Source organism: Tyto alba, unplaced genomic scaffold (genome assembly GCF_018691265.1).
Source record: "Tyto alba isolate M040663 unplaced genomic scaffold, T.alba_DEE_v4.0 Super-Scaffold_38, whole genome shotgun sequence".
In the NCBI taxonomy this organism is placed as follows: Eukaryota; Metazoa; Chordata; class Aves; order Strigiformes; family Tytonidae; genus Tyto; species Tyto alba.
This window is the reverse complement of record NW_024881313.1, coordinates 7,105,536-7,123,268: the sequence shown is the minus strand read 5'-3', so window position 1 is coordinate 7,123,268 and position 17,733 is coordinate 7,105,536. Positions and strand designations below refer to the sequence as shown.

General features: G+C 40.7%; 1 protein-coding gene across 1 annotated transcript in view; it reads left to right on the top strand.

Annotated features, from left to right (window-relative positions):
- Positions 1 to 17,733, top strand: part of DNAH11 (dynein axonemal heavy chain 11) — a 156,700-nt gene that overhangs the window by 134,902 nt on the left and 4,065 nt on the right. The window contains 11 exon segments of the mRNA XM_042802166.1: positions 774 to 907; positions 3,563 to 3,796; positions 6,132 to 6,179; positions 6,181 to 6,247; positions 6,250 to 6,323; positions 9,557 to 9,580; positions 9,582 to 9,680; positions 13,266 to 13,508; positions 15,327 to 15,509; positions 15,641 to 15,756; positions 16,573 to 16,685. Coding sequence (XP_042658100.1) covers positions 774 to 907; positions 3,563 to 3,796; positions 6,132 to 6,179; positions 6,181 to 6,247; positions 6,250 to 6,323; positions 9,557 to 9,580; positions 9,582 to 9,680; positions 13,266 to 13,508; positions 15,327 to 15,509; positions 15,641 to 15,756; positions 16,573 to 16,685 — 1,335 coding nt within the window.

The window sequence follows — 17,733 nt, the reverse complement described above, 5'->3', positions numbered from 1 at the left end:
GTTTCTTCCACCCCCACTATATTCCTGCTAAATGGGGTGGATGAAAAGTGTAAGGCCATAAGCACTACGGTATGAAGAAATTTTTAGACTGAGCATTCCTCTGCTTGGCATAATGCAGGTTTCCTTTGTACTGTTTTCTACCTTTTGACTAGATGAGGGCCAGAGGGCAATTTTCTCCATGCTCATGTAATCTTGTGCCCCCTGTGACTAAATAATGGTCATTATACAAACTATATTCAATTGTATAGGGTTCTGTGGCTTTATACTTAGGATTACTATTCCCCACAGACAATAGTGAGAATACCAGGTTAATACAGCTGTGACCTCACGGTGCTCAATTTAAACTCAGGCCTCACAAGGTGAGAGGCTTGTGCATTTACCCACTGAACCAATCAGTTAAAAAACTGATGTGATATCTACCACATGTTGCTCCCTTTTTCATAAGGGAATTGCTCTGTACCCCCTGTAAGAGTTTCTAAAGCTCAGTAACAATGCCGAGCATCTATCAAAATGTCAAAAGGTTCATTATCTTAAAACCAAGGGAACAGATTTCTGCAGGCTTTTTCTAATACTAGCAATAAGGCCACTGTTGAGAGCTCGCAATTTTGCTTGTTGAAATTGTAAGGGTTTAGTGAAGTGCTTCAGAAGAAGTAATATGCATTGCACAAGTGATAGTGAAATTAATGGGGGCATTATCATTCTTTTTCCTTTCTGCTCTGCTAATTTTCCTGTCTCCTCCCCCTCTGTCACTCACCCTTCCCCAATTATTTCTTTTACAGGCAAAAAGCTTGGGTTCACTAAAGACTGTGGAAGATTTCATAACATCTCTCTTGGACAGGGGCAGGAGACGGTTGCAGAGGCAGCACTCAAGAAGGCTGCCAGACATGGCCTTCAGGTTCTTTTCCAACTGAGTGTCAAACAGCCCCACTGATGGGGACCATCTCCTCAGTTGGGGGGATATTCCTAGAACACAAACAAATTGCGCAGTGGGTTACAGCAAAAGTTTTAAACAGCTAATAATCTTGTTCCTTTTTGCTTTTGATTTTGCTTAACAGGATAAACATCATATTAATAGAGAATGTGTGTCATGTTTTGCTGAACACTGTCCTCACCCTCCCAGGAGGAACGGGAGAGAGAAAACAGAAAGCCTCAGGTGGGTAGATAGTGCTGCCCTCAGGCATACGCATCCCCGGCGTAATTAAGAGCATCCCTTTCCTTCAGTGGGCCATAATGGAGACTTTAATGAAATGGGTCTGACTCCCCTGTGGGAAGCTGTACAATTAGCCGTGGAGAGCTGCTGTTCTGCGATAGCAGCCGCAGATTTGGCCGGCATTGTATGGGCTGAGAACCCACTCTGCAGCACACAAAAAGCTCTGTGCCATCATCCCCTGGTGAGCTGCGGCTCCCAGCACAATAACGGGGTGGCCAGGAGCACTGCAATTGTTAATGCTACTGAAAGAAGGCGCTCCTCTCCCGCCATTTTCTGTTAAATAGCCAATGGATATATTTGTAACAACCACCTTGCCCTGAAACCAGACAAGGAAACGCATGTTCCAGGCCTTGATATTAAGGAGGTCATGGGGACGGGGTGATTCCCTGCCCCTCTGGTTTTCACCTCAGCAACGTTTGTCTGTCAGTCAGGTTGCCTGCAACAAATGAAGAGATGGGCTAGGCTCTGTGTTGTCTGCCGGCTGAAATAAAATCACCATGGGATTAGCGAGGGGCCTTGGCGTGCTAGGCACTCTGCAAACACGCACAGATTGACCCCTTCGTCAACAGTGAAACCAGAAGAATTCTTAAACTAGATTCCACACAAGTAAGCTAGTCATGCTAGTCTGAAAATAACCCTAATTTTCTGCTAGTAAGTATAGGAATGTCTTTACGAAGGAAAGAGTGGAGCTGGTTTTCAGGGGAATTTCGGGTCTCTCAGCTGCTCTGGGGACAGGGTGAGAAAATGGGAGATGGCAGAGGCCTTAAATCAGCAGTGTTGTTTGTCTGAAGCCACAGAGATAAATTGGAAACATCTGAGACGCTTCTCGTGTGACAGGCCTGCTCCATTTTCCAGCCCATTATGCCTGGCTTCTGAGGGAGGAGGGAGGTGACGATTTTGCTGTGAAGATTTTTAGTGGTGAAGGATTGGGGAGAGTCCAAAAGGAGACTACATAAAGATGTTGGACCAAATCCCAAATGGTGTAAATCTAGCTAGGGCTAGTGGGATTTCAATGTACTCAGTGCTTCTCAAGCTTAATTCTTCTGGGTTTATGTTTAAAACAAATCCTGGAGCAAAAAGATGATGCATTTGTTGGAGGCTAGGGGGTGTATAATTAGATATAAAAAAAACCCTGCTATTCTGACTGACCTAGGAAATACTTTTTAAATTGTTTTGGCTTCAGATCTAGCAAAAATAGTTGACACAGTGGTTGGTAAACTGGCAGAAGAAAGACTGACTTGAAATTTTTTGGTGACAGGTTTAACTCTTCTGTCACTCAATTAATTTTTCAGACCCGGACATCTGATATATTGAATGGTTATTTTGGAGTGGATGGATGTAGCCTATATGAAAATGCAGGTGCCACCGGGCTGCAATCATGTAATGTGATATGAAAGCCTCCCAGTCTTTCCATTCCCCTATTCTTTTTTCCACATGTCAAGGGACAATTTGGGAATATCCTCTCAGCAGGTTCTGTGATAAAGTGATACAGCAGCCAGAGCGTGACTGACATGTCATATTCCTTGGCTGATGTGTGGAGTTGTAATTCCTCTTGCGCTGCACAGAGATGGAAGCCAGTGCAATCAGCGGGTTCTAACACAGCACTGAAGGGCCAGGGAGAAGCTGCATGCCTCATCTGCAATTTCAGTTGAAATGCTAGTACTGTACCAAAAAAGAAGTGGAGTATAGGCCAATGGAGGGGTGAAAACAGCTGTAGCTCAGCCACATTTTAAACCTTTCCCTTCAAACTCCTATATTTCACCAGTAGGTGCTTTGGCAGCAGATACTTTTCCATTATATCTCACTTCTCTCATCTGCCAATGACTTTCCACTCTCTTCCTATATAAAGAACCTTAAAGACTGTTAGGTCTGGAATGGTTTGAAACATATTTTTTAAGTAGGAGGATACGTGTAAACATTTTTTCTTTGTCTGGCACTTCTTCAGTCTTGCTTCTGGTATGCATTGGACATGTTTTGTCTCAGGTTCCAATTCTACAGGGAATTTAAGTAGAGTCCAGGTGTCTGCTGAGTTATGCTTGTCTTTACATGTGAGAACATCCACACCCCCGGATCACTTAACCCTGAGTTTATAATATTTTTCTTAGCTTCAGAATCAAGGCCTGAAACTTTAGAGACTAATGGTGAAACCTCTTCTATTTCAACACATACCAAAAAATGTCAGTAGCTAAGAATCTTCAAGTTTATTCTTTGTAATTATCAATTTATTTAATAATAAAATGATGCTCTGAAATGAGTAACTTAACTATTTTCCATTATAAAGTCACAATAACAGTGTCTTAAGGATAAAAAAATTGTTTTCTCACAATAACGGTATTGGCTGTTCTTCCACACAATATTCATCTAGTAGCCAAGTGGCTAGGAACCTTGGAAGAAGTCCTTGAGCAATACAGTGAAGAAAGTCACCATGATCTCCATGTCTTTATCAGTGCTGAACCAACTCCGAGTCCAGAAAAGCACATAATTTCTCAAGGAATTCTAGAAAACTTGATTAAAATTACCAGTGAGCCTCCTACAGGGATAATGGCTAATTTGCATGATTCTTTCTACAGTTTTGACCAGACAAAAGCAAGATGTACTCTTTTGTTGTTGTTGCATTTGTTTTAATTACTGTTTCCCCTGTGGGGAGAAATGGTAACATTGGTGACCGCTTTGTAGGAGACCCGAACTTTGGGATCTTTGTGCTTCCAAAATAACCTGGCAGCTGCGGGGTGCCAGCCCTCTCGTGCCCTGCGCTGCCTCCGTGTTTCCCACCAATGCTGGGCAGGAGGCAAGGCGTGACAATAATGAGTGCTTTGGTATTATTCAATATAGACATGCATAGGTATGCTTACAAAGATAGAAAGAAATGCATTTATCGCACCAGCTTTACCCAGTGGTGTGGTCTTACAAAAAAACCTGTCTGTGCTCTGAAGTTAGAGCTCTTCCATTCGATTTACTTGAGAACTTTGCTCAGCTCTAAATTTGATTTCACCATGTCCATTCTCCCACAGAGTGGATTTACATACCCAGATGTTCAGGCAATGGCTCGGTACCCTGTGTATGAATTCCTGTAATCAGGCATAAAGAAAGGAATTCGTGGGGAAGGATTGTGTGCCGTTTGTTGTTTTGCCTTTTGCTCCTTCTCTGTGTGAGGTTCTGCAGAGCCTCTTGGTAGGTAGGGAGAAGTAGGAGAAGGAAGACGTGAGAATGTGGGGGACAGGGATGTCACTGGACATGCGTAGCCTCCTTCCCTCCAGGTCCCTGTTTATCCCCGTCTGTTATCCCGAGGAACTTGCAGACAGATATTCAAGCTCAGTGCAAGTCAGCTTCCCCACAGTGGAGAAAGCGATGGAGCAGCAAAATTATTCATGTCAGCAAAGCAGCCCATGGTGAAGGCAACTTAACTGTACACTTTAGCCTTCCAGCAAGGTACTAGCATGTATGTATGTGAGCACAGGACACATGAAGAGCTTGGATGTGAAAAGGGTAAAAGTTTCTTTTAAAGGGAACTCTGCTAACCAGTGCCTAGAAGAAAAGAGCCCTGCACTAAAAGATCTGTGTCAAGCTACCTTGGCTACAAATGGATTGATTTTGAATGGTATTAGGTGATTTGGAAAGGTACTTGTGAGAAAGGAAGAATGGTTGTGGGTTTTTAGCTAAACAGACAACTATTAATGCAGCAATCTTTTTTTTCTTTTTTTTTTAATAAGTTATTATAATGACATTTTTAGTGGAAAGCTGAAAAGGCTAGGCAAAGTTTTTAATCAAGATAATTTACGTGCATTGTTTTTCCACTTCAGACTGTGTTCAGTTCAAGAAATATACATATATATCTATGTATTTTAATTAGCTAATTTCTAAGCTTGGTACTTTAGAAAACTTTCTTTTCTCCTTCATTATTTTGAGCCTTGAGTGTCTGTAGCATTCTACAAATTCCTGTGCAGACACTGTCCTTAATACATTTCTGGTGAAGATATTTTAATTAAAAAACAAAACAAAACAAAACAAAACCAACAACAAAAACAAACTGCCTAATCCAGGTAGAATAAATTTAATGTTTTGTGGTTTTCTTCAGGATAGAAGCTTGTGTTGCATTTTTCATGGTTAAACTCAGGACTTAAGGAGGGTTTTTTGTCAGACTTCCACCTTTGCTTAGACTTTGATACCTGTTGTTCAGTTCAGCATGACCTATTTCCTTTTGACAGAGAAGAGTTTATCCCTCTGAAGTTCCTTCCACACATCTATGTTTTTATGGATATCAAAAGTCATTTTGTTATGTCAACTACTTCTTAAGCTAAAAGATAGAATATAGAAAACTGTCTGAGAACTAAGAATTAATTTTTGCAGATTTTATAGGAAAATGCCAAATAGTTTACCTCAGTAATTTAAAAAACAGGTGAAGCGCTGGACAGACTCTCATCTTGCCGAGATTCTCTAACACTATAAACAAAGGAGGCAAAAAAAAAAAAAAAAATATTAAATTTCAATTTCAAACATGACTCCTTGGGAAGCAGTGTAAAATTTGAAGGAATAGTTTGCTTTTTAATAAATGTTAACCTGGCAAATTTTCTGCTTGGGGTAAAGTCTCTGAATGATACATGCTAACAAACTATAGCAGTTATCTGAGTAATATTTATAGAGTTGTAGTTAAAGTCTCTATTTTTATTAATTTCAGTAGCACAACAGTTCTCCTTCCCTAAGGGACATTTAGAAATAAAAAGGTAACCATCAACACTTTTTGCATTTGAGAATTACTGCAAAAAATACTGCCTAACAGTCACTGACCACTAAGAAACCTGTTTCTCACTCTCCTGCAAAGTCCAAGCTTGTGAGTGCTCCCTTTCGGCAGCCAAGGCAGGCACAGCTATGGATAACTCTGCCGTTATTAGCTGGATAAATGTAATCCTTTTTTCTTTAACAGGATACCCTTGAACTGCGTACCAGAGGAGGGGAATTTAAAAGCATCCTTTTTTTCTCTGTGCTATTTTCACGCTTCTGTTGCTGGGAGACTGAAGTTTGGCCCTCAGGGCTGCATGGAAGGTACCTGCTCAGTGCTAGAGATCTCGCCGTCTCCATCACTGTCCTCTGCAAATCCTTAGAGACCCATACGAAGGTAAGGAGCAGTGGTCACGTAACCACACACCAAGGTCATTTCAACTCAGTCAGACATTTATACTGACTAAGTTCTTTCTCTGAAGGTGTTGTTTAAGTAACTGGCATTAGATGTTGCTGTTGCTGAGTATGAAAATAAAGCAGATCAAAGACTGGGGGGGAGCTGTGAGGTTTTTTTCTGGCAGTGGCTGTTTGAACTTTGTAATATAGGTCAAACCAGTTCCACATCAGTAGCTAAGGGAGAAAAAAATGTCCTTCATTATGTTAACAAAAACAGTGGTTTACATGTGCATATATGCCAAATTCATTAGGCAGGTAATGAAGCATTTGCACAAATGTAATTACATACAGCAATTCTGACAGTTCATAACACTGCATTAATAATCACTACAATTAGTTCTGATGATGGAAGCAATTTACAGCACGTCACATGTATAAATAATGGTGCATTTCCTGCATGTGTCATTATTATGTATTAAGGATGCCACCTTGTTGTGACTTTCTCAGTAATGTTCCCCTTGAGTCAAAGTTAAGGGTAGATGAGTGATTTTATTTCTGAGCTACAGCATATTTCACACTTGTATAGTTTAAATACTCAGTTGAGGTCGTTTGTGTAAGTTCTGTATATGAAATGCCTAAACGAAAGCAATAATTATTTATTACTGAATTATATAGGATAGTACTGAATAGATCCTCCCATTTTGGTAATTTAAAGAAATTTAAGAGATATTTATGAAGAAAAAAAGAGAGGGAAATGTCACCCCTTGATGACATGGTTTTCTCCATATCTCCCAACTTGTATTTACCCTTAGAAATTAATTTTCTTTTTTTCTTTTTACCCCTACTGACCTTTATTTAGCTAATAGGACATGAAACTCTTTCTTCTTTCTGTGGTACTTGGTGGTATAGTGAAATAATTGCTTAATTTTATAGTGATGATTTAATAATGCTTCCCATTTGGAAAACAAGTCTATAAAATCAGCTTATTCCAACCCTTAGTTTTATTTACTAATAAATCTTGCTGCTTTAAGCTCTGGGTTTTTTTCAAACCACAGTTCATAAGCTTGATAATTAATTTTGCTAATTAATGAGAGGGATGATTCTAATGACAGGGAGGACTAGAAAGGTCTGTAAGAGCTAGAATTATTTCTTCTCTTCTCTTGATAATATTGCTTATTGGCCCTTCTCATTGTATTGGTTATTGATTCATTACCCTGTGGCTTTATAAGCATTTTTTTTAACACAGATAATTGGAGAAAGAGATAATCGTTTTTTAAAATGTGACTTTATGTGTATATATACAGATGTATGAGTTTGTATGTGTCTACCTATCTATATATCTAAAAAATCTCCCAACTGAGTGTCCTTTGGGGACAACTTTGTTTAAGACAACTAGGGATTGACCAGAAGGCATACACTGGGAAACTTGAGCTAGCTCATCAGCTAGTGGAAATTGCTCTAATTCCACCATCACTTGTACCAGTTTATGGTGCTTCTCTGTGAATATTTAATCTTCTAGCATCTCAGTTTGACTTAACCCATTTTTGCTAAGACAAACTGCACCACGCTAACCTTTGATAGTTAAGGGCTCCTCAGGTGAAGTGCAGGATGCCTGATCCTGCCTCATTGTCCAGCTCTTCCCCTCTGCTTTCTGATCCCCATACACACGTTACTGGAGTTGTTGTTCGGTGTTGTGAGGGGGATGTGGACTCTGTCCTCACCATATCCATCCACTGAGCAATGGCTCAGTTGTTTTTTGAGTACAACAGACCAGTTTTCTATAGAGTAAAATGGCAGTTATGCAAACCTGACAGCCCCAAATATTTCTAATGCAAACCCCCCAGTTTTCCCTCACTAGCAAAAATGGTCCCTTTTATATCACAAGCTTTGATTATCCTGGTGTAATCAATGCCCCAGAAGTATGCAGCTGAATGAGCTTGTACTGAGTTAGAATATTGATACACTCTTCTAAAAGACAGAGGAAAAAGCCATTTCTTGAGATAAATATATATGAAATGGGAAAAACATTAAATGTGTTTCTGTTGCCAAAAAAGAGAAAAGCAGGTTTATTCTAACTGCAAGAATGTTTCATTCTAAATCCAAGTTGTTGACATTTTTCACAGGGATTCTCTGTTCAGGTTTCTCATCACCAGCATGCAGCACTGTATATTATATTCTAGTGGCCTTTTTTTCTCTTTTTTTTTTTCATTTTCTTCAAACCAGTTTAAAAGAAAGATGGATTAGAGTTTCACATATTCAAATTGAAATAAACTTGTAGCAAGCAGGCTGGAATAGCTGCAGCTATTTCACTTGTTCTGTTCTATCACATCATACAATATTTAAAGCCTATAATTAAGTTTTTACTTTAACTGTTGGGAGGAAAATACTGCCCCCAAGGTGGTAAAGGTTCCTGTCTGGAAAGTCTTCATCACAAACTGACATATTTTGCAAACCAAAGGGTAGCAAAAAGAAGCTACAAACTCTGTGAAGCCAAATAAAAGAGAAAGACAGTAGTTCTTTGAATAAAATGTGTTACCACTGTTAATCACATGCTATAACAGTGGCATTATGACTAGAGTTCTACAATAAACATAATGCTTACATGATGTGGCAGTAATGGGATTAATATTAATTCAATTTTTACCAAAGTTCTTGAATACATCCCAAATTCAAATAATGTAGAATTTCACTTACTGAGTGTTTCCTAGTGAGGAGATATAAAAGACTGCAATCAGATACAAGTTTTTTATTTCTCCTCTAAGAAAGGCACAGTAGGTTACCTTCCTGTCACTCATGAGGATTATGTTTTTAAAGATCTGTATGGGAAAATACATGCACTTGTTAATGAGTTATGCTCTCTTATATCATGCGGTGTTCCAAAAATGTACTTTTCTCTTAAAAGCTTTTTATAAGGGATAAGGTAGAAAACATGACATAAGGCTCAGATGATACACTTTACACCGTTACTGAATTTTAGTCACAAAGTTGATATTTTTACTCAGGTATTTATAGATACCTCTCACTGGATTGAAATAAAAGAAATCTGTGTTTTAATGTAGCTATTAGCTAAACAAACAAAACCACCAATGTGAATACATAACCATGAAGCTTTCTGAAATGAAGTATTTGAATTTCTTTTGTTTCTTTAACAGCCTTTATTCTGAGCAGCTTTGGTTTGTCCTTTAGAAGGCTGATTTGTTTTATTCAGTGATGCATTCTGTTCCCCCCGGGCAGGTTCCAGCGGAAGACTTGCATTAGTTACCTCTTTAGTCAGATCATGTACAGTGGCCACTTCACTGACGCCTGGGACCGCAGGCTCTGCTGTATATATCTGCACGAATTCATCAGCCCACCTGTGGTAAGAACTTTAATATATGCCTAGAGCCATTGAACATGTATCTAGCACGTTCAGCCTAAGAAAATGCCATCTTTCAGAACTGGAGTCTTGCGGAGAAGACCACAAGCTTTCTCATCTGTGCAGCCCCATCTGTAGCCAGGTCTTGTCTGTCTGTGGGCGAATAAATTCTCCAACTTTTAATGAGTACCGCGAGTCATCGTGAGCAGATTTTGTCTGCAGGGGTTTGTGACTTGGTGTATTGCTTGTTTAAATACTTTTGCAAGCACCCTTACTTGGCCACTTGAATTCAGTGTTTTATAACACCACTTGTATAGCCAGCTTAATGACATTAGGGCATAGTACATTTAGGTTTACATTTTCCTAATAAACCCACTCGCTTTTAAGGTGCTGCTTGTTCAGAAAGGGCTGGGTGGGTGTAGGAAAGTGTCTCTTATGGAACGGCACTTCAACCAATGTGACTGATAGACTCACCAGTTACAGCAGTCCAGAATGGCACTATCCTCAAAGCTTACATTTACTGTTAGTATGTTTTCTTCTCTGGAAAAATAATATAATGCAAAAGTTGCACATTTCCTTGCATTTTCCCATTTCTAAAATAGGGACAACAGTTTGTAAGACTGTTTCTCATTTTCCACCACCTTCTCACACGTCTGTTTCTGTAGCTTTGTCAGATTATCAGCGGCTGATATATACTGAATTATTCAAATTTCCCTATTGAGTTTTGGTCCAGAACAGCAGTGTATGTGGAACATCCATGAGTCCAAGGTGCAAGGTTGCCAAAGATGTTTCTAATCAGAAACAAAAGTTAGAATTTTTGAGGATACAAGAAGAAAATGTTGCTTTAACCTTAGTTCTAAAAAGTCTTGCATGGAAACTACTTTAATCTATTTTCATATACATACATTTATATAAAATGTGTATGCATATATAGGTGTATGTATGTGTGTGTATATATATATATATGTGTATAAAAAAATTTCAAAACCTAACTTGCTTCTTCTCCTAAGCTGCTGAACTAGTCACTTTAGAGAACTGATTGTACACAATTTACTAAAAACAGACAAGAGGTTTTTCACGTGACCTTTCCAGATTTGTTATTTTTCCTTGTCCAAAGGTAAAAAGCTTTTTTGGGGAGGAAAAAAAAAAAATAAAATTAGCATGTTACGTGTGAGTAGGCCATTTGCAGAGCCTGGCTAACTTGGGGAAAGTGCACTTTTCGCCCTTGGCGGTGTGGCTAAAGCCTTTGGGTTGTGAGCAAGATGAGCTTGCTGGTGCCTCCTCGGTCCCTAACGAGTGGGTTTTCATATGTCAAAGAGCCACACTCAGATGAAGGCAATTGGAAGTAACTGCTCTGAAGAAGGTGCCCAAGAGTAAGTTGCCATGGAGATGGAAAGGCTAAACACCACTGTACTCCTGACCTTGGCAGAGGCTGATTTCTCCAAATGACAGCTGAGGTCGCAGGGGCATGGTGGGAAGCTCATCCTGCTGGCTCCGGCTCTGCCTCTAGCCTATGGATAAGTAAAGAATTACTGCTTCCAGTTTAGGCAGTCCATTAACCTTCACAAGCCTGAACTTTCATTCAAATAATTGTAAAATAAGTATAGGTGGTGAAACCTGAGCAGAATCACTGCTATTTGTATGGCCTTTGAAAAGTTTAGGGACCCAACCCCGAGCGTGGCTCCACTAGTATTTTAACCAGTGAGATATCTTTCCAAGATTTTTGCCATAATTGGAAAACATGAGAGCCCCAAATTACCAGCAAAACCAGAAGATCTTTTGATGACCAAATGAATGCAAACAGGATGGCGACGCCTTTCCTAGCACTGGTGTTTTGTGTTCGCTGGAGAGATTGTCTTCTCTTTTACCTACTCACATTACTGATGAGTTCTAGCTGTGAGTTCATTCCACTGGGTGCGTTAGAATAAACCACTCTACATCAGCTTTGCTCTACCTCCTCTGGGATCTGTTGCAAGGACAGAAGAGTGGCAAGTTCCCGCTATGAAGCCTCATAACCTGCATGACTCCCAGGAATACAGTAAAACCCGATTTAAGTGCCAGCAGAGAGACTGGTAAGTACAAATTGTCTGACAGAATTGATCTTCCACTCGAGGTGAATAACAGGGCTTTTTTCTAAACCTCGGCACTACTTCAAAGTGGCGTCTTAAGACACAGCTTATTGTGGGTGAGGTTAGTGGTGCAGGCTCAGGCGCAGGTAAATGGCTGGTTGCAGAACCAAAATGACTTGAGAAATAAGTGCTTAGTGGTGTTATTGTGAGCAGCAGCTTGTTGTTGACTGTTCTAAATGCCACAAGCCGGTGAATTTTATTGTGATTTTGTGGACTGGACCCTGCATTAGGAAGAAATAGCTCCTGTGAAAAGTACCACTTAGAGCTAGAAATATTTTTCAGCAAAAACAACTTGCAAGTCTGTTTTTAATCCCAGACAGCTCTATGACAATACATTCAGAGAAACTCTTTGAATCCAGTGAAGTCCTTACATCACAGGAGCTGGGGGAGCCTGAAAAAATAAATGTGATTGATACAGCTTTTACTTTGTCCTGTCATGAGCAGGAGGGCAACCCACCAAGAGTACATCTCACCCTTTGTCTACCTATTTAATTCCTGACCTGCTCCAAAGTCCTGAGTCTTATCTTTAATATCCTGACAGGGGTAGGGCCTGCCTGTTCTATAGGAACGGTGCAGTTAATAGTATTTGGTTCAATATTAAGCTGATTGAGACTTTAATTTTTTTGGCTGTGAAAATTAGCGTTGTCTGTCTCATTGACGCCAAAGCAGCAGTACAAAACCCTGCAGCAAGACTCCTGTATTTGCAGACATGTAGTGAAGTAGCTTGTTTTTCTTTTCTGTTCCAGCTCCTGGGTATTAACAGCCAGGCAGAAGAGAAAGGAAGGGACATCAACACATGTCCTAACTGGCAACCATTTCTGTGGAAAGTGGAATGTGATCGCTGTTTCTGAGAAGCTAAGATTGCTCATAAACTGACGTGTGCTATCCCATTTCCACACTCACCTGTCTCATCTACCTGTCTCTCCCTGTGACCTCTTTAAGGTTATTATGAATGCAGTGTGTTTGTGCAAAGCCCCTAATTAATGACACACTAAATAGGATTAATGTTATGGCTCATGTATTACGATGGGGGTTCGGGTGAGTTGAGGTTCCAGTCCTGCCTCTCCCACAGGTGTCCTGTGTGACTTTGTCCTGTGGGTCTCAGACTCTTATTTGCAAAATGGCATAATAATCCTTGCTCGTCTGCTGAGGGGATGCAGAAATTCACTACTTAAAATATACTCGCCTCAGTAGTGACTGTTCTTAAAATAAACTCAGAGCATCCTCACGAAGGAAGCAGCAACAGTATTTCAATACTGCAGAAAACAGGAACGTTGGAAAAGTGTGCAAATAGTAACTGTGCTAAAAATAGTTTGGCAACCCTGTTCCACTGTACCAGAACATGTAGGTGTCATGTTCATAGACCCCAGACAAATTTCTGAAACTTTGTAGATGCAGAAGACTATTTCAAGAACTGGTGACAGCATTGTCAATAACGTTATTGATTCTTTTACTGAAGCTTGAAGGGGAATTGGCTGTGGCAGCAGGTTTCTTGGCCCCACCAAATTTGGATTATGCTGCATATCATAAATACATAGATGAAATGCTACCATCTGAAAGTCCTGTACTATATGGACTGCACCAAAATGCTGAGATGGGATACTTGACAACAATGTCAGATAATCTCTTCAAAACTCTTTTGGAAATGCAACCTGTGAATTTATTTGTAGGAGAGGGAGCAGCCCAGTTTGCAGAGGAAAAGGTAAAGTTCTTCCACTGGTGCATTTTCAGTGCTGCTAATGATATGTGGAATACCGTACTGCGATATTTCAGCAAGAGACTTAATTTCTTGGAAAAAAAAAATATGCATCAAATTATCAAGGATCATCTGAGTGTTAATAGTAATGATGATAATGGGCCATCCTGTGCTGCACTAAGGAGGAATCTGGGCCAGAGAAACATCTAACCTGGTATGCAGACCATTTCTTTTTCAATTTGGGTTTAATGTGGGTTGGGAAACAAGGTATGAATCTATCCTGCTTTTCTTGTGTGATTTTATAAACAAGTACAGCAACTGTAGTTTACTAAAAAAAGTTACTGTTCGTTGATCTGGGCATGTGGCTGATCTTAGAGCCTTGTGGCTGATGCAAGAGATTTCCCTTACAGGCAGCAACTGAGGAGGAGGTTTTCAAGGATTTTTCATTTTCTGGTAGTCTGAAGAGGTGAAATCTGGGCAAGGAGGCTGACTATCTCCTAGCCTCAGCACCTCTCTTGTACCAAATCTGGAGTTTAGGAGAATAACGTTAATTCCTATAAGCTGTCAGATGCTGGGTTAAAGAGACAAACTCTAATACGAATATAAGCTTTGTCATTTCATATGGAGTTAACTGGGGCACTGTAGTTCTGTTCATAGTCAAGATGTCTCAGACAGCCAGATATCTTAGTACAGCCAAACCGATTCCAAAAAAATGTAAGAGACTGGGTTTCAAGCATGGAACAGCACTGGTGCTGTGCTTAATAGATTAAATGAATAAAGGATGAGCAGGAAAGGAAAATGTAATCAGAAATCTCTGCTAGTTCTGTTATCAGATCCTGCTGTCTTCTGCACCTTCCTTTCTGAGTGTAGACCTGAGAAACTATGTCCAGATGCCCCAAAAACTGGCATATCATGAGACCAAGCCTTCAGCTCCTCATCTTTACCAGAGTTAATTAAATTGCCCCATGACTGTCACTTTTGTTCTGCAACTCTACATCCTTTTCTTTACTCCCTCCTTTTCCTCTGGGCACTCTTTTTTTTTTTTTTTTTTTTTTTTTTTATCACCATCAGATCAGAGGTTTTGCAGGAGGGAGTATGACAGCTCTGCATGCAAGTAGCCGAACAAGTCTTCATCTCCCAGGGGGAGCTTGTGCTTTTCACATTCAGTTCCGATCTACTTTAGGGAGTGTGGACAGTTATATATGGCGTTCATCATTAATTCTGCCAAAGCTAGGGCTGAAATGGAGACTGAGCTGTGTTAATGTTGTGATTTCTGTTCCTGCTCATTAGTACTGTTACGTATTGCTCTTCATTTATGTTCTGTCTCAGTTCCAGAGCAGGACTGCAGGCAGGGAGAGAGCCTCATTTTGGGGGTCAGATATGTGTATGCCTGTGCTGTATTTTGCCTAATGTCTGAGCCAGTCAGGACTGTGGGTAGTGGAAAGGGTGATGGAATCTATTAGGTATTATAGAAATACAAACTGTTAATCATGCTTGACTGAGAAACAAGGCAATGTCAGGGTACATCCTTGTAACAGCAATCATCCCAAGCCCATGGACGATGTATTGGTGGGCTTTGGGGGTCAATGTTACTTGAAAATGTAAAGCTAAATAGAAGCTGCTACATGTTAACTGGTTTGCAGTCATTTCTCTCAATATTGTTGCCAAAGAGACAGCAAAGGTGGGGTAGCATCTCTGGGTTTTATCTGCCTAAAATGGGATGATTGTCCTTTCCTAGAGAAGAAATCAGACTTGGAAGTAGAAGAGTCAAAAAGAATTTGTTGCAGTGGTTTCTGATGGCTCTGTTTGTATTGGTGTGGACAGGTTAAGAATGTTCTGGGTGATATTCTGAAGATGCTTCCTGAGGAGTTTAACATGACAGAAATCATGCAGAAGACTACTGCCTGGAGCCCCTATGCCCTTGTTTGCCTTCAAGAGTGTGAGAGGATGAACCCCTTCCTTTCAGAGATCCGCAGATCTCTTAAACAGCTGGACCTCAGTCTAAAGGCGAGTGACTTTTTTATTAACAGTACTCTTGATCTTCTATGTATTTTGGGGGGTTTTGTTGCTTTTTTTGGAAATGAAAGAATAGCTATTCTTTATGATGCCAGTGTGCTTTTTATTTTTCTCAGACAAAGGAGGAGTTGATGTTTTCTCCTCACGTGGAAACGCTGTAATCTGCACTTTCCTATGAGGCTGTGCCAGACACATGGACTAAACTGGCATATCCATCCACATACAGCCTTGCCCACTGGTAAGTACCCTACAGCAACAGGGTTTAGCTACTATGCACAGAGCTATTCCAGTGATCTAAAATGAGCAGCTCTGTTCCATTTATTTTTTTTTGTCCAAAATTTGTCCTAATGCAAGTCAGTTTTACTTTGAAGAGAGTTTTGCATAAATGCTGAGCACTTTGCTAAAGTGAAGGCTCTGTCGCCTCCCTTTGTCATAAATACTAGGGGTGTTCAGCATCTTGCAGGGTTCCCTTTTCCCCTACCCTGCTGCCAGTAATACCCACCTGCAGTTAGATATGGATAAAATAGGCAGTGTTTTTGGAAATTCCTCTGATATGTCATGGCGATGTATGCTACTGTATGCCATTATTCAGAGTCTGTGTCAAACTCCCTCGTGCTCCTGATTTGTATTTTGCTTTGGCTTACTGGAAGTTTAAATAGTATCAGACAATTTGCATTTAAGAAACCATCAACTGTTGCTACCAATTTTTGGCAGTTTCTGAAGGTGTGTCAACATGACTAATGGTGATATCCAGGTTTCTCCCCAAGACAAGAAGTTTTACAGGATTGAGCATACTCATGTTCTCTGTTGCCAGCAACCTGTCTCATGTTGATCACCTTCTACAGCTGGTTTTGTGCATACCTACATCAGGGAAGGAACAAATTCCACTAAAACGATGACCTTATACCTACATAAGCATATACTTTCAGGTTACTTCAGCCATGTACTTTACCTGTACAAATGGACTTTTACACTTGAAGGCTGCAATTTATTTTGTCTAAAAAATGCCATGCATATAGATTAAGGCAGAAACTATCACTGCTTCTCTTTCTAGGATTACCAATCTTCTCATGCAGTATGGAGAACTTGACATCTGGACACAGAACCTTGTGTTGCCAGCAGCGGTGTGGCTTTCTGGCTTGTTCAATCCTCAGTCCTTTCTGACAGGTAAGCAGTGATAGTTGTAAGGAACCAGGCATATGGTTTCACTGTCTGACATTTAGTTTTTAACATTGGTGCTAGCTGTTTGGAGAGTTAAGCATGGTTTAAAGATTAAAAATCAGCCAAATATCGGAATAACCGTCTCCTGAAAGCAGGGGAACAATCCAAACTTGTCTTCGGTCTACTCAGAAGTGTGAAGACAAAGCAGCTGAGGAAATAAAAGCTTGAATTTCATAGATTAAAAAAGGGTTAAGAGTGAAAGTTTTCCTACCATTCTTATTTAACCAATTCAATGCATATGTCACGGTACCATTCTGGTTTATTTCTTAGTATTAATGCAGTTACCAGGCTAAGTAGAAAAAATAAATCAGTCTCCTGGTCCTCTTTGTGTAGTTGTTGCCACAGTAGGTGATGAAAAATCTTCAGCAGTGTATTAATGTCTCACTTCTTGCCATGACTGCAGCACACATGCCTGTGTTTATTCTGAAGACCCCGGTGAAGTCCCATGAAAGCCCAGGAACATTGTACCCCAAATTCCGCATGGCCACCAGTGGCACTGAGATAACCCTCCGCTAGCCTAGCAGAGAGGTGGCCAGGAGCTCCTCGCAGGATACTTTGGCCAGGCTGCCACCGTTCCCTGGAGATGGGCAGTGGGAGCCCGGGAGTGTTTGCAGCCTGGACGCCGAAGCGCCTCGCCCCGTGCTTGGAAGCAGACGGGGATGGCAGCATGAGGCCGGGCGGGCAGCTCCTCTTCTCTCCGCCCAGGTCAGGGCCCCCAGCTGATGCTCATTTTGTGCCACAGGCATAGGGAAACCCCACTGTATTCTTCACGCCTTTTACTACCTCTCTTTAATCTTTCTCTTCTGGGCACTTGTTCCCGTCAAGGGCTGGGGGGACATAAGGACCACGCAGGCTAGAATAGATGTTAGCACGGGCTTGTTCTGAACAGGGACGTGGCAGAAGAGCAGCAGTGTCTCTGAGTGCAGAGAGCAAAGCAGACTTGCTTCCCTGCTGGGGCGGGGGAGTGGGCATGGTTTGTTTTGTAGTGTGCAGA